The sequence below is a fragment of the Pelodiscus sinensis genome, chromosome 2 (assembly GCF_049634645.1).
Source record: "Pelodiscus sinensis isolate JC-2024 chromosome 2, ASM4963464v1, whole genome shotgun sequence".
Classification (NCBI taxonomy): Eukaryota; Metazoa; Chordata; order Testudines; family Trionychidae; genus Pelodiscus; species Pelodiscus sinensis.
The window spans coordinates 178,944,058-178,964,983 of NC_134712.1; the positions used below are offsets into that span (position 1 = coordinate 178,944,058).

The 20,926-nt window shown below is 44.3% G+C and overlaps 1 protein-coding gene across 10 annotated transcripts in view; it reads right to left on the reverse strand.

Annotated features, from left to right (window-relative positions):
* The window catches only part of FYCO1 (FYVE and coiled-coil domain autophagy adaptor 1), an 89,691-nt gene that overhangs the window by 49,362 nt on the left and 19,403 nt on the right, over window positions 1-20,926 (reverse strand). For all 10 annotated transcript variants that reach the window (XM_075921886.1, XM_075921887.1, XM_075921885.1 and 7 more), the window contains 8 exons: window positions 18,782-18,907; window positions 16,194-16,300; window positions 10,538-10,681; window positions 9,864-9,957; window positions 5,766-8,396; window positions 4,482-4,574; window positions 3,279-3,397; window positions 181-348 (listed from right to left, as the gene is read on the reverse strand). In XM_075921886.1, the coding sequence (XP_075778001.1) occupies window positions 181-348; window positions 3,279-3,397; window positions 4,482-4,574; window positions 5,766-8,396; window positions 9,864-9,957; window positions 10,538-10,681; window positions 16,194-16,300; window positions 18,782-18,907 (3,482 nt within the window). The remainder of the gene's footprint in view (window positions 1-180; window positions 349-3,278; window positions 3,398-4,481; window positions 4,575-5,765; window positions 8,397-9,863; window positions 9,958-10,537; window positions 10,682-16,193; window positions 16,301-18,781; window positions 18,908-20,926) is intronic.

A 20,926-nucleotide genomic window follows, 5' to 3' on the forward strand; every position in this document is an offset into this window, starting at 1 on the left:
TTCTGGCTATTTTACTTTTCATAATGTCTTTTAACAATTGAACCTCATTGTCAATGCTGTGTCACAGAACTTGGCCAGTATATTTATTTTATTAATAAGAGATAAATTCCTCCATGCAGCACCACTTAAAATCCTCCGCAACATAATAATGTACACAAAACAGATTCTTTTACTACCAACCTGAGAAGTTCTATCAAACGTTCTTCAAGGAACTGCTTTGTTCTAGTTAGATCGTCCAGCTCAGCCAACAGCTTCTGATCATTGCTGTCCCTCTCTGCTAGCGCTTTGTTGAGTTTGTCACCGTACTCTTTGACTTGCTCATTTGCTTTGTCAGCTTCTCTTTGGGTCCTATTTAAATGCAAATTAAGTGTTCTTAGAAGAAGCCACATCTGCCATGTATCTTGATGAAATCTGTAGATTGAGTGAATTTTCTCTCAGTGTAAACACAGTACTTTATAGAACATGGGCTTTAGGTTTTTGACACTTTTGTAGCTGTGCCTAGATACATTACCTGTGGGTACCTCAGTAACTTCTGGGGATGGGGGCCCTATTTCCTGCTCCCTTTCCACAGTTGTGTTTGTGATGTCTGCCCTTTGGATTGCACACCAGGGATTGAGCCAGGCAGCATGAGCTGCTACAGTGCCAGCAATTCTCAAGCTGCGGCCCATGGGCTGCTTACCACCCAATTAGCACAGATTGGTCACCCAGCTGTATACTGAAATCTGCCAGGCCAGGTTCCCAGCTGTTTGGTCGCTGAGCTGAGAACCTGGACGACCCAGGTTCAGGTGGTCCAGAGAGTGGGGGTGGGTCAGAGTTGCCAGCCAGACTCGTGTGGTGGGGTCCTAGGCTGCTGGCAGGCCTCATGTGGGCCAGGGATGCTTCCCACCGCACAGAGTATGGGGTCTGGTGCTGCTGTGAGGCCCCAAAGAGTCTGGGGCTTTCAGAATCCAGGGTCAGAGGTTGCTGACAGGCCCCCAGGATCCAGGGCTGCTAGCTGGCCTCACAGAATCTGAAGGCTCCCCAATGGGGTTGAGGTCCAGGGTCCACGTGGAGGCTGCCAAACACCCTGTATGGTGGAGTCTGGAGTCCCTAAAGCTCTTCTCCCCACCCAGGGTTCCAACCCTGACCCCACTCTGTGGAGGGGTCTCAGAGCAGGAGGTACTGGGCACCAGGGGGCTATGGATAGGGGCACTGTGGTTCTTAACCTGCGGCTGAGGTAATGCTTTGTGGGCCAAGCAACAAACAGGTTGAGAATCGCTGAGAGCCAAGATTCTCCGGGTGGGTCTTTAAAGACTCAGCCTCCCTTCAGATTGGGCGCACAGGAAGATCCCTAGCACACACTGATCAGTGGGTTACATGTTCACAGCATGTCTATTAAGCATGCCATTCATTATTTGCAGTACGACAAAACAAAAATCCCTTAACAAAGGCTCTAAAACCAAAAATATTGACAAGCCCCGCTATTATGACTTCTTCACTTGCGTCTCAGCCGGACAAATTTGCCTCAGATTTTAGGTGGACAGAGGAAAAGACTTAATGAGGTTTGACTTGATTTCTACTGTATTAAATTCAGTCAACAGTGCAACATGAAAGTAGAGAATTACTCACAGTCTCACTGGTAAATCTGACAGCCTTCAATCTACTTATCTGAATCAACAGACTCCCAGTTGGCACAAGGGATGAACTGACAGGATCAGACAGTCAATTACTGTAAATCAGTGTCCACTAATTTCAGTTCAGTTAATACCTGATGAGCAAGTAGCCAGCACTACTGACAAGATGGATCACCAAGGACATCTTCTCCCTTTCCCCAAAGGGCATTGTCTTTTGGCTAGAGCTAAACACACACACACAAATCTAGTGCACACCTAGTTGTAAGAAAGTAGAGTGGCTAGAAACAGAAATCTAAAAAAATAATTATAGGCCCTGATTCTGAAGTCCTCGTTCAAGCCCAATATCCCAAACTTCATTTACATTGGGAACAAGATGAGCGTTAGCACCTTACTTCCAAAACAGCTCTGCCCAAGGATGCTGAGGCCCAGTGCAGATCTGCTCCGTGCCCAGCACTCATCAAGCTGCTGAGAAGCAGAGTCTCCATGTAAATGAAGTTCCTGAGGACACATCTACAAAGCAAGCAGAAACCCTTGGCAGCGCATCTTAGACCTCAGGTCTACAGACTCGTGGGGCTCACAATACAGCACTATAGCTGTGTAGCCATTTGGACTGGGGCTGGGGATCTGAAGCCCACCCTGCACCCCAGGTTTCAGAGTCCAAGTTCCAACCCCCCAAATGTCTCCATGGCTATTTTTAGTGCTGTAGTGGGATCCCGAGTCTGCAGACTCAGTCCCCGATGGAGCCACACTGATTGATCCCAGCTGAGCGTAAGGCCCAATATCTGTCCTTTTGTTGGGGTGCGAGGCATTCTGGAAAGTCCTGTGTCCTGCCAGCCTTCCCTCCAGTCTCCATGGAGAGACAATTGCCCTGATGGATACTGTGCTCCTCAGCTGAAAGCTCTATTCCATAGATGACTCTCCTCTCTACTCATCTAGCTGATTGAAAACCATGGGGACCTGCCCTCCCACAGCTGCCCAATGAGACACCTCACACAGCCCAATGAGACAGAGCCACAGACTCCTTTGATGGCCATGTTGGTGTTATGCAGCTGTGTCTGAAAGGATTGCTCTCCTTCGTAAGCCACAGCCCTGGAGTCAGGCCAGGCTGCACTGGTTTTGCCAGGTCTGTGCTGCAAAGCCATTTAGTGCTAGTATGTGTCACCAGGTCCTTACTTAGGCAAAGTGCCCATTGAACTCAATATATCTGCCTGAGCAAGAACTGTGGGATTTGTCCCCTTCAACAGCAATTCTCACTTTGCTTTTGAGACACCACTGAGAGACTAAATTAAAACATGCCCGCTGCGTAAAACAGTGCAAACTTTCCAATCCTCTTTTAAAGAGTAGTTAACACTTTTGTAATCTGAATGTTGCATCCAACCCCCAACACATAGCCTACCACCATATAGACTAGTTTCACAAAGGAAGCAAGAATTGCGATGAAGACAGAACATCAGTTAAGAGAGCAAAGGGAAGTTGTAGTCTGTGTAATTTCCATATTTTTCATCTGAAAGGCCACACAGTGCTTCTTACTCAATACCGGTAGTTATGAATTCTCTCCCCTGCCTCACATATGGCACAAAACAACATGGTTTACAGTCACTATGGTGGCTTTTCTCCTGTTTGGCTTCTTACAAACAATTGAAGTGAAATAACCAATGTGCAAACCTCTCCAAGTGCTTTTTCAGCAACATTCCCTCCTCTTCTTTTTTTAGCCTTGTGGATTCATATTCAGTCAATTTCTCTGTTGCATGCTCCAGTTTACTAGACAGATCCGTGTTTACCACCTAGCAAAATAAGAAAACATTTTTATTTCATATACAAAACCCATCACTATATTGACTGTAACTTGGCTGCTATTCACCCATACAACGCTTTGAAAGGGGAGTTAAAAAAGTCTAACCATTAATTAAAACATTATTATTGAATAATCAGATACTAATTAATTGTGTACTGGGGATTGGTTACTTATGTCACATTGAATAAGGGATAAATTGAAAAGTAAAACAGCATTAAACCATGCCAGTAATTCTTATTAGCCATGGCATAGGGGTTTTGAATAGCTTTTGTGTCATTATCAAAGAATAAAGCCCCAAAGCCAACAACGAAAGAATAAACCATATAAGTATTTAAAACTACTTTGCAATCTGAAATAATACTCTAATAGGAAAATAAAAAGTTTAAAATAAATTAAATTATTGTGAGGGTGAGGGGAAAATGTCAAGTTTATGACTTCTTCATTAAAACTAAGGCTTTGTCTACACTGGCATTTCAACTGTAAAACGTTCGTTGTTTGGGGGTGTTTAACAAAACACTGCCTGAACGACAAAAGTTTTACCAACAAAAAATGCCAGTGTGAACAGTGCTGTCAGCAGAATCACTCTCAATGCTGACACAAAGCCACTGCTACTCAAAGGGGGATGGAAGTTTTTTGTAGGCAGGAGACCTCTCCTACCACAAACGGCATCTACCTTGCGTGCCTTTTAGCGACATGGAGCCACACAACCATGTTGCTAAAAGTTGCATAATGTCGCCATACCCTGAGTTCAATGTGAAAGGAAGTGAAAAAAATACCTTTCATAGCTAAACTTTAGAGGTAACAATTTTTGACTTGGGTACTCTCCTATATCTGTACTCAGGCAACTGAGTAAAAGTTGACTGGTTCGAGAGGTAAGAACCTTGGTGTTTAGCTGCTATTTGTGTCCTTGGAATTCTCCCTCTGGTTTGACAGTTTTGGCCTCTGTGTTTTATTTATTCATCTGCATTATCAAGCTCCCATCCAAATCACGTATCTTATGAATTCTAACACAAGGAACTACTGATTCAAGATCTTTAGCATGCTTCCTTATTTTAATCAGATTAGCCACCTACATGAAGCTCTGCAATCTCTTCCTCTGCAGCACACAGCTGTCGTTTCTGCTCCTCAAGCTGCTCTTTTACTTTTGCACATTCTTCACTGACAGCCTGGGGGAGTCAATAAAACCTTTGTTAGTGTTCACTTAAAAGTCATCATCACCCAGTTTTGAAGTCTCCTGCTGATGCAGCATGGACAGTTACAATATGCTGGATTAAATGAATCCACTGCTTATAATGGAATTACAATGGGCATACATCTGGCTGTCTGCATAGCTGATGGCAGACCAATTCACATGGGCATCCCAGGAAAGCCTAATTCATGAAAATGTCCCATGTTGTGGTAGTTAGATGATATTTTTCCTGCAATTACTATGAGCATTGAAAAAATGGCCCAATTTGCTCAACGTATAAATGTTAAGTTGAAAGTACAAAGGGAGCACAAATCATGCTGGGAATTAGAAGATACTCTGTGGACAAAGTACAAAGTAAACACACCAAAACTTTCTGACATTCAAAGACTCCCAGCATACACAGAAGTGTGTACGACTGATCAACTGGCAGCCTTAGTCTCGGAGCTGCACTAACAGACACACAGTTCTTTATCCTTAAGGAATTTCTCCCCACATGATCGAAGCTGAATCAGGGTGACTCGTGACTGCTTCCTGAAACTAGATTTTTATCTCGGTAGCTGTTTTTGGTACAATAAAAATACCACTCCACATGGGATGGGGTGACATCATATGCTCAGAGCTGCACAATCTACTGGGAGTAACTTCTTTTGCTTTCAGGAGTGGGTGTTTATTGGATTGTACCTGGATTTTGGGAGAGTACCAGAATGGGTGTTACTGCTAGCAGGGAATCCATGGGAACTGAGGGCAATCACCCCTGTGCAGGAGGTATGCAGCATCTTGCAATAGTGGTCCTATTGCATCACAGGTATTTTCGAAAAATGGCAAATTGTGAGTTGAACTATTGTAAGTTGACAAATAATATTCATGAAAGTCGAGCACCCTGAAAACTCAAGTTGGGTCTGAAAACTCAAGTTCTCAATATTTTGCGGAAAAAGGGGGAGGCACACATCCATAGCCTTGTTCTACTGAACCAGTGTTAAAAGGATGTAAGTGATTCAGTGTTAGAAGTCAATGGAGATCAAGGTTGCTTAGCACACTGCAGAAGCAGGCTCAGTTGTTGTTAGGAACTAACCCCCCTCTAAATTCATGAATATACTGGCAGCCAGAAGGGACTTTTACGGTTATCTGACCCACTGTCCAGCCCAGCATGTAGAATATATTAATTTACCTTGATTTTTGTCTGATAATTTATAATCTCTGTGCTCATTTGAAATTTTATTGCAGACAGCTCTTCTTTGCTGGTCTCTTGGAAGCTTTGGGCCTGTCTCTCTGCCACCTCCAGCTGCGTTTGCAGGCTGGGAACAGCAGCAGCACATACTTGAGACTCCTTTAGTTTCTCTTGGAGGCTTTGGTTTTCCTGCTGGTGCATGGTGATGTCAAGCTGCAGCCTCTCCTGCTCCTTTGCTGCCTGCTCACCCAGTTCCCGGAGCCTCTCAGAGACCTGGGCCAGCTTCTCTTCTGCAACCCCCTTCTCAGAGGTCAAGGTACAGATCTGAATGCCGAGTTCAGCCATATCAGTGTTGGTTCTGTGGAGGAGGTCCTTGGTTTCTACATTTTCCATTTTAACAGTCTCCAAATATTGCTTAACCTGAGACAGTTCTTCCCTGAGACTCAGCATGTTCTTCTCCAGCTCAGCCTTTTGATGGGCTTCCCATTCCTGCTCTTTTTTCAGAGCTTCCTCTCTTTCTTTACACTGCATCAGCTCTTGCACGTGGTTTCTGTTGAGTGACTCACTCTGCTCTTTCAGCTGCTGGACCACTGTCTTTTGTTCTTCCAGAACCGCCTCTGTGACATCCAGCTTGCTTTGCATTCCCTCTCTCTCGTCAGCCATCTGCTGAAGCTTGGCTCGCAGGTCAATCACTTCCGCCTGCAACCTGGAGACTTCGCTTTGGTTGATGTGCAGCTGCTTTTCAGACACAGCTAGCCTGGAAGCCAGCTCTTGCGCCTCTTTCTCCTGACACGCTGCCTGCTCCAGCTGGGCATTCTCCACTGAGGCCTTCTCGCCAGTAAGGGATTCAATCAATTTTACTTGATGCAGGCATGTTTTTTCCATGTTTAGCTTTTCCACCTCAAGAGACTCTGCTTTTTTTTGGTACCTCTCAATCTCTCCCTGTAGCTGCTTGCATTGGCTCTCTATGTCTTGCAGTGCCAGGTCTTTCTCTGCCACTTGTGACCTCAGAGACTCTTCACATTCCTTCAAGGAAAACAGAACCTTTTCCATCTGCACACCATGCTGTTTGGCTCTCTTGTGCTCGGTTTGCAGTACAGCTAAAGACTCGTTGATGGCATCTTCTCTTTGCCTCAGTTCTTGGTATTCAGAATGCAGACCCTGTAGCTTCTCTTCCAGGATTTGATTTTGCCGCGTGACATTCTGCAAGTCTTCGTGCAACTGTTTGTTCTGCTCCCGGAGCTTTCTCTCTTTTTCATCCACCGAAACCAGGGCGTCGTCAATCTGGCTCTGGAGCTGTTTCTCCGATGCCCTCAGCCTGGCCACCTCAGCTTCCAAAGAGCCTTTAGATGCCTCCAAGTTTTTCTGCTTCTCTTTCATCTTCTCCTTGGTTTGGTGCAGATTTGCATTCTCAGATTTCAGCTTTTTGCTTTCGTCACCAAGTTCGTTCAGTTCTGCACTTTGCTGCCCTGTGAGCTCCTCCATGTCCTTTACCTTCTGGAGGAGATGACCATTGCTGGAGAGGAGTTTCTGGTTTTGCTCCTCTAGGCTGTGCACATTCTGACTCAGCTTTGATAACTGATCATTCAGCAGCTCGCGCTGCTCTGCCAAGGTTTTGGCTTCTTGCTTCAGTGTCCCTTCCCTGCTGCTCAACTCTTCCTCACACGCCTCTTTTTCTCTTCTGCTCTCTTCAAGATTTTTTTCCAGTGACCCCACACGAGCCAGTGAGCCCTTCAGCTGCACCTGGAGCTCAGCTACCTCCCTCCCCTTGGCAGTCAGTGCCTCCTGGACTGTATCCATTTCTTTTGCCATCATTTCCAGGCTCATGAGCAGTTTCTCATTCTCCTTCTTTGAATCTATGGTAAGGCAATTAAATCTGGATTCTAGTTCTTTCCATGCACCCTCTTTCAGCTGCACTTCCTCTCTCGCGGCCTTGACTTGAGACAGCAGTTCATTATTTTGTTTCTGGATGTCAGCTTTTTCCTTTCCTGCCTGGTGAAGTTTCTCTTGCAATTCCTGGATCTCTAGGGCAGGATCATATTGTGTGGAGGGTTGTTGCCCTTTTTCATCCAAGACAGCATCGACTTTTGCAGTGAGCTCCAGATTCTTTTGCTCCATTGAACTCAGCTTGGTCTGGAGCTCACTGATGCATTGATCCTTCATGCTGATGGAAGCTCTGGTGGTTTCCAGCTCCTGATTCAAGAGCTCCTGATTCAAGGCATAGTTCTTCTTACAGGACTCCAGTTGCTCAAGCCTTGTGTGGTGTTCCTTTTGCTGCTCGTATGCATTCACTTCTAATGCCTGCACGCATTTTCGTAAGTCATGGACAGTGCTCTGAGTGGAGTGGGAAACTTCACACTGTTTCTCTAACTCCATTATCATCTTGGTCAGTCGGAAGTTCTCCTCACTGAAGTTGCTGCTCTTTTCCTTTTCCACTTGCACCAGTTCTTTCTGAAGGCTAATGGCTTCCTGCAGCGCCTGGTTTTCCTTCTCTAGTTGATTAATCCGATCCCGCAGCTCCTTCTGCCTCAGCTCTCCCTGGTCAAGTTCCATGCGCAGCTCTTCAAAGCCCTCCAGATGCTCAGCATTTAGTGAGTTATGTGCATCAGGGCTACAGGGGAACTCTTGTGTCTGGCAGAGAGGGGAGAGGTGAAGAGAGGGAAGAATAAAAAAATTAAATTGGAAATAGTTATATTTATATACATGAAAGATTATGAATAGTCCTTGATCCTGCCGTGAGGGCAGAGAACTGCATTTGATGACCTCTCGAGATCCCTTCCAGTTCTAGTATTCTATGATTCTATAATTCTATAGCTTAATTGTTTTTGTTGATTAAAACATGGAGATGATGATATCAGTAAAAGGAATATTTAAGGGATGCTGTCAAGATAAAAATCAGTGTAAAAAGATCCTAACCCATGCTATTGTTAGTCCTTTTGCTTATTAATGACTTGCATTCATTTATAAGCATTTCTATAAGGATCAGCACTCCTGTGACCGACGTCTTAAAAAAACCTAAAGTTCTAATTTACTTCTATTAGTTATTGATTTACTTTTTGTATATTCTGCTCTTTTGCCAGCAGTGATAGATCAGCTTGTATTCATGGCCCAAGTCAGCAAAGCATTTAGTGCACACATACATCCGGTTGACTTTAATACATAGTTAAAGTGCTTTGCTGTGTTGAGGGTCTTGAATAAACTTCACTTTTTGCTTCTCCAATGCTAGCACAGCGCTGTTGGGTTTAGGATCACAAAACTGCAAAGGGAAAACTTAAGGGAAAGAGGGATCTTTTCACTGACACTAATGAAACCCTTTCTATTCATGAGAGTTTGTGAACTTTGGTGGGGTTTTTTTTGAAGACTTAAATGTTAGGTTTAATCAACCTGTAGAAGGAGCCCTCTTGGGTTTCTCTCCCAGATGATCATGGGAGACCTTGGCCACAGCTAGTGGTTTATACACAGGCTCTAGTTTCCTACTCCTTGCAAAGAGAAGACTCCACCCTTTGCAGGCCTTCTTAAGTCTCTTCTGATGGAGGATAGGCAAATTAAATGTCTCAGCATCCCAAAAATAACTTCTCCTCTGATTCAACTGAAAGGGAAAAAGGCAAACAGCACTTTCTTGCTGCAATGCTGTCCATGCAGCAGTTTTCAAGGAGTCCTGCTGCCTGGGCCACTGAATTGGGCTCACTCTGTCAGGCCTACACTGGGAGTTTGCTGCACTTCCCACAGGGTCCAGGGTGGAGATATTCTGGTTGGGAGCTCCTCATGTGGTATCAGGAATGGCTCCGGCAGTGTTCTGCTCAGGGTGACCCCTCCTGCCTACTGCTTCCTCCTTTTTAAAGGCTTTCTCCCTACTACCCATGAGTGACAGAGACAGATGGGTGGGACTAGCTCTGAATACAGGGTCTTCTCTGGCACCTTCCTCATCAGTGTGACGTCTATCCACCCCATCACACAGCTATTGAACAATTCTCCTTTATAGTTATTGTAATTTTTTGTAATTTCCCTCTGAAGGCACCAGGTGTTATACAGCTCTCAGACCTTTGGTGACAAGAAAGTATGATCTACATTGCATGCACTTCCTTGTCATTCAATTACCTGCAAATAGTTGCTCACTAAACTACTAATGCTTGAACTTCGACTTGGAGGCTTCCACAAATACGCCGAAGAGCCAAATGAGGACAACGTCCTTCTGTAAACCATAAGAAAAAACAAAAACAAACAAAAAAAGACATCTTAATAATGGCTAACTGCACACACGCGCATTATAGTCTGCTCTGACTTGAAGGAGTCTATTAGTTATATGGCAATGCTAGCATTCATGGGGCCTGATCTAACATTCATTGAAACCAAAGGGAAGACTCTCATAGACCTCAATGGAGTTGGATCACGCCCTACATGCAGGGTTACCCTCTGTCGAAAGAAGCAGGCCTGCTGAAACAGGTGTGTGTCATGAATTATCTGACTGTTCAAAGGAGAGAGATTCACAGTGAGTTCCGCTGCGAGGGACCACAGCCTTTGGAGCCAACCCTGCGGGGTCTCAGCTGATGGCCACTGAAGTTAGTGGAAAGATTTTTCAGACTTGAATGAGCATCAGGTCGGATTCCTGGTGGTCAACACAGTCATGACCATGAAGATCCAGATGGGCTACAAGGTGAAGGCCCACGCCTCCTTTTTACACTTAAACAGAAAAGGTGCAGAAGTTTTTGAAAGTCTCAGAATGTGTGTTATGGCTCTAGCTGTATACAAACAGTAAAGTTGTATTACATTACCTGGCAAATGTTGGCCAAGCAGCATCTAAGTCATGCCCTCTTGAGGCCAGGTCAAACTGAACCTCAGTTAGCTCATACAGCTGACCCACAATGTCAGAACTCATTTTAGACTTCAGAAATGGACTTCTTGCATAGTACCAGTCACTAAAAGAAGAATCAGATTGCATGAAACAATAAATACAAGGTGAGCGCGTGCAACATTCTCAAGAAAACAAAGCATTATTTGTTACTTCCCAGAAAAGCTACAAGGATTCACTGCAAATGCAATTAACATCAGTCAGATCCACTGCCCCTCCACCCCTACAGCCTCCTTGATGGGAGCAAGGATGGTTCCTGGTGGCAGTAGGAGCTAATGAAGCTTATGGATTCCATACAAAACATTTTCACTCTGGGCTCGCATAGGTGACTGGAGAAGGTGAAGGATTTGCTGCATAATAGATAATCACATGGTATTCAGTAAGCTCACATTTATGTTCTAAAAAATTCTTTATTTGGAATATGAGTAAACTGAATGCTCATGACAATGAATGGTGGGCAGCAGCTGCTAGACTTAGGGTGCGTCTATACTGCACTGTTATTCCGGAATAACAGCCATTATTCTGGAAAAAGAATGCTAGCGTCTACACAGCAGTTGCGTTATTTTGAAAGAAAATCGAAATAACAGACAGCTTTTTCTGTCATTGGTAAACCTCATTCCACGAGGAATAGCTCCTCTTCTGAAATAGCTAATTCGAAATAGCTGCAGTGTGGACGCTCCACTGCTACTATTTCAAAATAGCTCCTGGCCATTCTAAGTTATTCCTCCCCAATGCCTCCTGGGGCTCTAAATCGAGATTGTACATCTATATTAGGGTAACCTGCCACAGACTAACTTTGAGGCTTCCCTGTAGTGTGGATGCTCTATTTTGAAATAGCCATGCAGGGAAGATGTAGGCTTAGATACACTGAAAAGGAAGATAGAAACTGAACACTTTTCTGTGAAAGCTCTATGAAAGCTCTCTCATGCTATTCCAGTCTTTTGTTTTTCTTGATCAGAAAGACAACATGTTACATTATACCACACTGTGTGATAGTGTTATGCAGAACTATCATTTGGGGCTCTGTGCACCACCCCCATCTTCAGTTCCACATATAATTGTAGCCACATATGAATCCAGGTGCCCTGCACTGGTAAAGATTGGAAAATTTAAGGGGTGCAAGTTCCATACACAAAACACCATATAGTTTTTAAATGTTTCTGGCATATAACACTCTGCTTTATAGTGAACTAGGGGTTCAAAACCCTCTTTGTAGGGTTCCTCGAGTTATAGATGCTAAAGTCTAATGTTTAAGGACTACGTTGCTCTGACCAACAAATATGGAGAGGCAGAAAACTTAGAAGAACAAGTCCCAGAACAAGTGTTTGGGTATTAAATGCCAATGATTTTCTTTCTTTTATAAAGATGCTATTTTGATAGACTTGAAGACAACCATACTTCAGAAATTATAAAAAGGGACAGCAGCAAAGCTAACTTCCCCTGCTATTTTGCCTCAACCCTCACTCCTCTAGAAGACGAAAGGGTTAGTTTAGTTTCAATGTTCCTTGACCCCTCTACTGAGAATACTAATAAAGATGTAGAAGTTGTAACAATAGTTTGCAGTATTGACCATGGCCGGCTCTAGGCACCAGCAAACAAGCAGGTGCTTGAGGCAGCACGTTGCCAGAGGTAGAATTCCGGCTGGAGGAGGAGCAGGGCGGCGGAGCAGAGGCTACCCCGAGCTGGGAGCCCCGCGCCCGGCTGCTCAGAGCCTGCGCTTGGACCTGGGATGCTGGGAGGGCAGGGTGGGATGGGGCGCTGGGAGGGCGGGGCACCTGGCCCCGGCACAGGTCGTCTGCGGCTGGTGACACTGAGCCAGGCGGGGTAGGCCACGGTCATGGTGGCTGCTCCCAGAGTTCAGGGGCTCAGCGGGCGCTGGGGCTCTGCCGTGGCGGGGCCCCATCCCCTGACTGGGGAGCCCCACAGATGCCGCCCCGAACAAGGAGCCCCGTGCCCAGCTACTCAGAGCCTGTGCCTGGCCCCGGGGCGCAGGGAGCTCTGCATGGGCAGTCCCGAGGCAGGATGCTTCCTGGAAGGCAGCATGGGGTGGCCACGGCTGGTAAGGCTGAGCCTGGCAGCCGCTTCACCTTCGTGAGTGCGCCCCCCCCGCTTGTGTGCCCCCTCTGGCCGGCCACCCCCCTCCTGTGTGCCCTCCCCACAACTTCCCCTCCCCATCCTCCCCTGCCTGTGTTCTCTCCCCCACAACTCCCCTGCCTGTGAACCTCCCTTGCCTGGCTGTTCCTCTCCCCGGCTGTGTGCCCCTGCCCACTGTCCCGCAACCCATCCCCCACCTTCCCCCCTCTCTTCTCCTCCCCCAGCTCAGTCTCTGCCCAGCAACCCCACCTCCTGGCCCACTGCAACCCTGCTGGGACCCTGTCTCCTCTTCTCTCCCCCCGCCCCACCTCCCATCTGGATCCCCATCTCCTGTCTGGCTCTCTAAACAATCCCTCCTCCCACTACACTCTGGGCCCTGATCCCTCCCCCTCTACACACACACCTGCCCAGTAACCCAGTCCCCTTGTGCTGGGTCCTGACAACCTCACCCCTGCCTGGGACCCAGGTGATTCTCCCTCTCCCTTTGTCTGAGGAAGGGGAACTCTGGTGTTCCCAGTGCCTGTGTCCCAAAGTCCCTTCCTGTCTGGGGCAGGAGAGCTTTATTAAAATTGGAATTGTGATCCCATTTAAAGAGGCTTTGTTTTAAATAATATACCTTTAAAATTAAATTAAAAATTGTTATGGCCTAAATTTATCATAACCTAGTTAAATAACTTATGAATTAAATTTAAAAATTACATAGAACATATCTCCTGTAATCTTTTAAAGAAATTCTACCAGTTCACTAATGTAAGTACCCAGAACCAGTGTTTACATCAGCAGTAGCTTCTTCTGCAGGTAAAGAGAGAATGGTTTTATCACTTTGGTTTATTCAGCTAGTTCTATTAAATGATTAGTTCGTTCACTGCTGCAAAACTGAGAGTTGACGAAGCAGAAAAACTTGTTTTCCTCTTCTCTCAGTAAAAAACTGGCTATGAAAGCGTTCTAACATCTTGAAGAACATGATGACTAGATTCGATCTGTTAAATTCACTATGGATATTTCCTTTGTTTAATAAATGAATTTTAGATGCAAAATGTGTTTGGATACTTTTTTGTTATGTGTCCTTCACAGTTAAGGTAGTTTTATTTCATAAAAAAATTAAATGCTGGATTTGTTTATTTTAAATAGAATTTCTGTCCAGACAGAAGTAGATGCAAATCATATGTTTTTAAAAAGGTAGCCACAACTTAGCAAATAAAAACCTGTCTCTTAAGTGTTCCTATTACACACCATTTTGTAATAGAATAAAAATGTAAAAATTAAGAATCTTATTACATGTAAGTTACACAATTATTTAGGCATTTATTTAGTTGGTAGCTGTACTGAGTGTATTCTCCTGGTTAGTAAATAGAAGCACCAAATTTGGCATAAAGGTTATATTTAGTTGTAAATCAACATGTTTTAAAGGTTGCTAATCAATAAGACTCAACCATCCTTTAGGAAAATATTTTAAAAGTATAATTTAAATGATTATTTGCTCATTTAAACCAAGGTTTTCTGCTTGCCGGTTTAAATCATGATTAAAATTAGAGATTTAAATCAAAGCTATTTAAATCAATCCACCCTGCTTCAGAGGCTGTTTGGTCTGTCCCTGAAGGAGAAAGCACAGGGCTGCGCTCATGGAATAGGTCCTAGGCTAGTGGGGTTTTGTTGTCTGGTGCCTGTCTTCTTTTGGACAGTTGAGCTAGGGAATTGAAACAAAAGTTTTCTTAATCTCTTTGAACTGTCTCATTGTATAGTGAGGCTGATTCTTGTCCATGGACACCAAGAGCTTATGTGTTGGGGTTGGAGTCTGAGGGTACGTCTAAACTACATGCCTCCGCCGACGGAGGCATGTAGATTAGCCAGATCGGCAGAGGGAAATGAAGCCGCGATTAAAATAATCGCGGCTTCATTTAAATTTAAATGGCTGCCCCGCTCTGCCGATCAGCTGTTTGTCGGTAGATCGGGGCAGTCTGGACGCGACGCGACGACAAAGAAGCCTTTCTTGATCGGCACAGGTAAACCTGGTTTCACGAGGCATACCTGTGCCGATCAAGAAAGGCTTCTTTGTCGGCGCGTCACGTCCAGACTGCCCCGATCTGCCGACAAACAGCTGATCGGCAGAGCGGGGCAGCCATTTAAATTTAAATGAAGCCGCGATTATTTTAATCGCGGCTTCATTTCCCTCTGCCGATCTGGCTAATCTACATGCCTCCGTCGACGGAGGCATGTAGTCTAGACACACTCTGAAGCTGTGTCCAGACTCAGGGGTTTTTTCGGGAAAAGTAGCCTTTTTCCGAAAAAACTTCACCTGCGTCTAGACTGCAGCCGCGTTCTTTCGAAATTAAATCGAAAGAACGCGGCTTTTCTTTCGACGGCGGTAAACCTCATTTCACGAGGAAGAACGCCTTCTTTCGAAAGTAATTCTTTCGAAAGAAGGCGTTCTTGAATGTAAATAGGGCTTCTTCGAAAGAGAACATCCAGACTCACTGGGTGCTTTCTTTCGAAAAAGCGGCTTGCTCTTTCGAAAGTTCCGCCTGCAGTCTAGACGCTCTCTTTCGAAAGAGGCTCTTTCGAAAGTATCTTTCAAAAGAGCCTCTTTCTAAAGAGGCTTGCAGTCTAGACATAGCCTGAGTGATTATAAGGCTTCCAATAATAAAACCTCTTTTTTTAAAGTGCAGCAGGGGAGGTTTAGATTGGACATTAGGAAAAAATTCCTAACTGTCAGGGTGGTCAAATATTGGAATAAATTGCCAAGGGAGGTGGTGGAATCTCCCTCTCTGGAGATATTTAAGAACAGGTTAGATAGACACCTGTCAGGGATGGTGTAGACGGAGCTTGGTCCTGCCTTGAGGGCGGGGGGCTGGACTCGATGACCTCTCGAGGTCCCTTCCAGTCCTATGATTCTATGATTTTACAGAGTGAGGAGTGGGACCGGGACTCCAGCACTAGCTGATGTGAACAGCTGCTTGCTTTAGAAGTCTTTAACTGACTTGCTGTGGGTGAACCTGCCCTCCCATTGTCCTCACGTGGAGAGTCTCTGGTGCTATCCTAGGAGATGAAAATGCCCCAGGGTTTGGGCTCCCCCTGAAGCGCACGCCCCACCCCCCAGGAAGCCGCACAAGCTCCATTTGCGCACGCACCTCCAGCAAGCCGTGCAAGCTGCATTTGTGTGCGCACCCTCCCCAGATAAAAAAGGGAGGGGGAGCAGCCAAACATTTTTTTGCTTGAGGCGGCAAAAAACCTAGAGTCGGCCCTGGTATTGACCCTGGTCTAAGAGGAGGAATTGCATTATGACGAGCTGCTCATATTTACTGACCTAATATGGGTGCAAAACTGTGACCTAGATTACACAGGCTTTATTCCCTACAACCAGTGTTCTGAGACAACCACGTGGAAGGCTTTCCATTTAATTCGTGGGACGCTGAATCAGTCCCAGTTTCACTGTTTGTCTGTCTCCAGGTATCTCCCATGCATCACAACGGTACCTTTGCATTTACCTGGTTACTTTGGTATTCATAAAACATTGTTGCAAGGTGTCTGCCAGCCTTTGGTGTACTAAGGAATAACGTATGAATGCTCTTCCTTTACCAAGAGATGTTCTCAGCTGGGAAAAACAAACCACAGGAAGATAAACTTTAGACACTCATTATAAACTTCTGTCAATGGCACACTGACAAACCAGTTATTAATATTTCTGGGCACACATATCAAGAACCTGTACAGCAACTGGGCTCTTGGAAATGATATAAGGCAGAGGTGGGGAACCTAAGGCTGCAGCTTGCCTGGATCTGGCTCCCAAGATTCGGGGCTTCCCTCTAGCACTGGGGAGCCTGTACTGGTGCTCCAGCCCTCCCCTTGATCCCCCCCATCCCACCATGGGGCTGGAGCACACAATCTACTAGCCTGTCCCCCCTCCCATGAGGCTCTGGTGTGCGAAGGGAATGTGGGGAGAGTCTTTCTCTCTCTCAATCGGGGGGCCCTGTCAGTGAAGGTTTGGTTTTTCTTTTTTGTTTCTCAATTATGTGCAGCCCCTGACTGATTTATCTGTGGGTCAGAAGCCCCCAATCCAAAAAAGGTTCCCCAGCCGTGAGGGGTGACCCTGAGAGTCACCTTCTCTAAATATCTTAATAGCAAAGTACCCAAAGGTACAACCACAAGTAAACAAAATTATTTTAAAAACTCATTCCTCCTGCAAATTTCTGTGGCTCCACAGAAAGTGAAAGAGGAAATTTCTGACACAGTCAAATCATAACACCATACATTTCCTATGAAATTAAAGAAAATAATACATATTTTTGAATGCCGACACTTAAGAATGTTGTACATAGTTTTTAAAAAAAGACAAAAATCTTTCAGGCAGACAAGAAAGATTTTCATATCAGGTGGATAGAGAGGAGAGAGAAGTATAATTAGTTTTGTCTCTTGTCAAACCAAAATTCAAGAACTAGTACCACAGGCCTGGAAAACGCGATGCATCCACTGGGCTCATTGGGCTATACCCGCGTTTCTCAAACTGTGGGTCCCGACCCTCTGGGGGGGTCACAAGCAACTTAGAGGGGGTCGTGGTATCACAAAGTTTGAGAACCCCTGGGCTACACAAGTGGAGATGGAAGGTATCTGGTGTGTCTGCCCCATGGACTATATGCAGCAAAACCAGATGCATCAAAATCTGATGTGTATCTAGCTGTACAATATAAATACACTGAGATTTTATTTAAAGCACCAAAGGGAAGATGATCAATTTGGGGCTAAATGAAGAAGCTGGAGAAAAAGGAATGTTTCATACCACAAAACCAAGGGAGAAAGCAGAGTGGAGTGTGGGGGGAGTTCCCTAAAACAAAATGGAAGATTGAAGGAAGGGGATGAGGAGAAGGAAGAAAGCTGGGGAACACAAGGGCTGGGTGCGCTAGTGGCAGCCATGTTAGTCTCATGGCTGCCTCTCTAATCGTACAGAGAAGCTGCATGATAGCAGCAGTAAGGGTGTTACCTGGAAGTCCTGATAGACTAGATGATAAATAGCCCTGTAATCATCAAAACCAAATACCAGGGCAACAACCAGCATAGCCAACAACAGCGCACCACTTACCATACCAAAAGTCCTTATTTAAGTGATTTATATTTATTCTAATGACTCAGAAAGGATCAACCTTAAAAACTTTTTGCAGTGCTTACCACATTGACTAATAGATTTAGAGACTAAGGCTTTCTTCTCAGTTGATAGTGGTTTTAGTTTTTATTATTGTTACTTACTAAAATGTACTTTGCTTAGCCCAGCAAGAACCATATCACATTGTATTCTTTCATGTCAGCTCACCACAGATTATAACAATAATCATAATTCTCAATAGTCATATGGTATTGTATTTCCAACACACTGCACAAGCATTAAATGAGTAGAGATAGGGAACCAAATTCCATGCTCAGTGACTCCCAATCAACTCCATAGACCAAGTGACAAGAATGGTAAAATCTTACTATTTTCTCCCCTGGAATTGGATCAAATCCTGCCCTCAAGAAACCTGTTCACACGGGCGCTGGAATTGCCCCCTTAATTCTATATCAGTTTTATCCCCATTGTTAAATCATATACATTAAGGCTGTGTCTACATTGGTACCCCTTTCTGGAAAAGGGATGCTAATGTAGACTTCGGAATAGCAAAATCCGCGGGGAATATTTAAATCCCCCGCGGATTTTGCTATTCCGAAGTCTACATTAGCATCCCTTTTCCGGAAAGGGGTGCCAATGTAGACACAGCCTAACTGTAAACAAAGACCCTACCTAGCATTCATCATATTTTTAAAGTGTAACTGATAAGACAATGTAATTTAAAATAATTCAGGACTTGACGAGGTCAAAGAGACTATACCAGCATGCATATAGATTGTACAATCTAACCCTGAGAAATGTGATGAATAATAAACGTTGCTTACCTTTTGGTTTTACATTCTGCATAGACGGACCAAAAAGTCCCATTCTTTCTACCTTAAACCCCAGCACTTTTCTTTTTGAGTTCTGTAGCTCTCCTAATGGACATGCAGAAACACAAACCGCCTACTGCAATGATAATCAGTCTGATTTACTTACTTCTGAAATAGACTTAACAAAGCGGATCCCATCATTAGCTCCTTTGACTTTAGCCAGACAGTCGCAAAAGTAATCCCAGTAGTCTTTTCTGTTCCCCAGCAGTGTGGTCTTTTCTTTCTGGTCAAACTTCAAAAGGAATAAACACTTAAAAAATTTAAGCCAATGAAACAATGTTTTTCTCCTGCTGATATTCACATTCGTGGCTATTCATTTTAATGAACAGGAGATTTGGGCGCACATATAATTTGATGGATTTAAATGCTACTCTACAGTTCAAAAGAAAAATATCAATTGTCAGCTTAATTAAGGAATAGACATTAAAATCTATTCAGATTTTCAAAATGATCCCTGGGTTTTACAGCACTTCCAATGCATTGCACTATTGTAGGTCAATATATTGAAGACAAGGTACTGAAAAATGGGTACCTAAATCCATACAATGAACTCAACATGGATCTCAAAATGCTTTAAAAAAGGAGGGTATACACACACTGTTACCTCTATTTTACAGACCAACTAAGGCACAGACTGGTTAAGCGACTTTCCTGAAGTCACAAGTGAACCATTGGCAGAATCATGAAATGAATCCAGATCTCATGGAGCAGTGATCTGGGAGCCAATGATTCAGAAATAACTATTCATAGAATCTGTGTGGATCCCAGGATATTAGAGACAAGGTGGGTGAGGTGATCTCTTTTATTAGATCATTTTCTATTAGTGAGAGAGACAAGCTTTCAAGTCACACACAGCTCTTCAGCAGGTCTCTCTCACTGACAGACGATTGTCCAATAAAAGTTATTATCTCAACTATCTTGTCTCTCTAAGCAGGCTGACGGTATTCACAGCAAAATAACTTTCTTTTTACTTGGTTTTTGATAGAGAATAAAAAAACAGACATTTAAATTAGAAACGCTACTTTTTGTATTATATTTTTGATGTTATAAAACTATTTTTCAAAGCAAAATAATGTTCAGCAAAAACCTATATATTATACAGGTAATTATATTTATAAACAATTATTTTCCCCTTAAAACATGTCATCATTCTTATTACCAAAGAGCCTTTGTGACAATAAAAATGGCATGTTTCAAAGTCAAGTTATAAAAGCTCCCCATATAACTCAACAATTCTAGTGTTTTCAAAAGCCCACCTACTAGTTACAATACACTGCTTTTTAATATAAGTATATTTATATTGTTGAAATACATGCAACAAGTACTGACACATGTAAGCCCAATAACTAAAGGAAAGAGGTCTGCATAGTACTTAGTTATGATACATTCTGATTTTTTTATTAACATCCAAACTGAATACTGAACTGAAAAGATAAGAGAACACTATGGATGAAGGATAGTCCAGCTCTCTCAGAATTAGTGCCCTACCAAATTTATTGTCATTAAAAGTTATCATAGCCCATGAAATCTGGTCTCCCCCATAAAATCTGGTCTTTTGTGTGCTTTTACCCTATGCTATATAGATGTCATGGGGAAAACAGCATTTCTCCAACTGGAGGCCATGACCCAAAAGAGGGCCATGGGGAGGAGAGAAGGGGCGTTGTTGCGAGGTTATTATGGGGAGGGGTTGTGGCAGTATTGCCACCACTGCTTATGCGCTGCTTTTACAACTGGGTGGTGAGAGAGCATCTGGCCAGACACCTGGCTCCGAAGGCAGCATCTGGCAAGCAGCAGACTAAAAGTAAGGGTGGCAATACCTCAACCCCTTTACAATAATCTAGTGACCCCCCCCTCCAGCCCATTTTGGACCAGGATCCCTACAATTACTTAAATATGAAATGCCATGGTATTGTATCTGAAACAATGACATTTATGATTTTTAAAATTCTATGACCATGAGATTGAGCAGAATGGACAGTGAATTTGGTAGGTCCTTATGCAGGTTGAACTTCTCTTGTCTGGGACTCTGTGGTCTGGCAACATCTGTGGTCCGGTAGGACCACAGATGTTGCTGGACCAGAGAGCCCTGGCCAAAGAGGTTGAGAGCCACAGTTGGTCTGGTCAGCGTGCAGCCTGCAGGACCAATGGCCCGGGTGTAGAGAGCCCCGGGAGACACTGCCACTCTGTGGGGGACAGGGGCAGAGAGTCCCAAGAGTGGCTGCTGCCTTGTGCGGGGCAAGGTGGCGGGGGT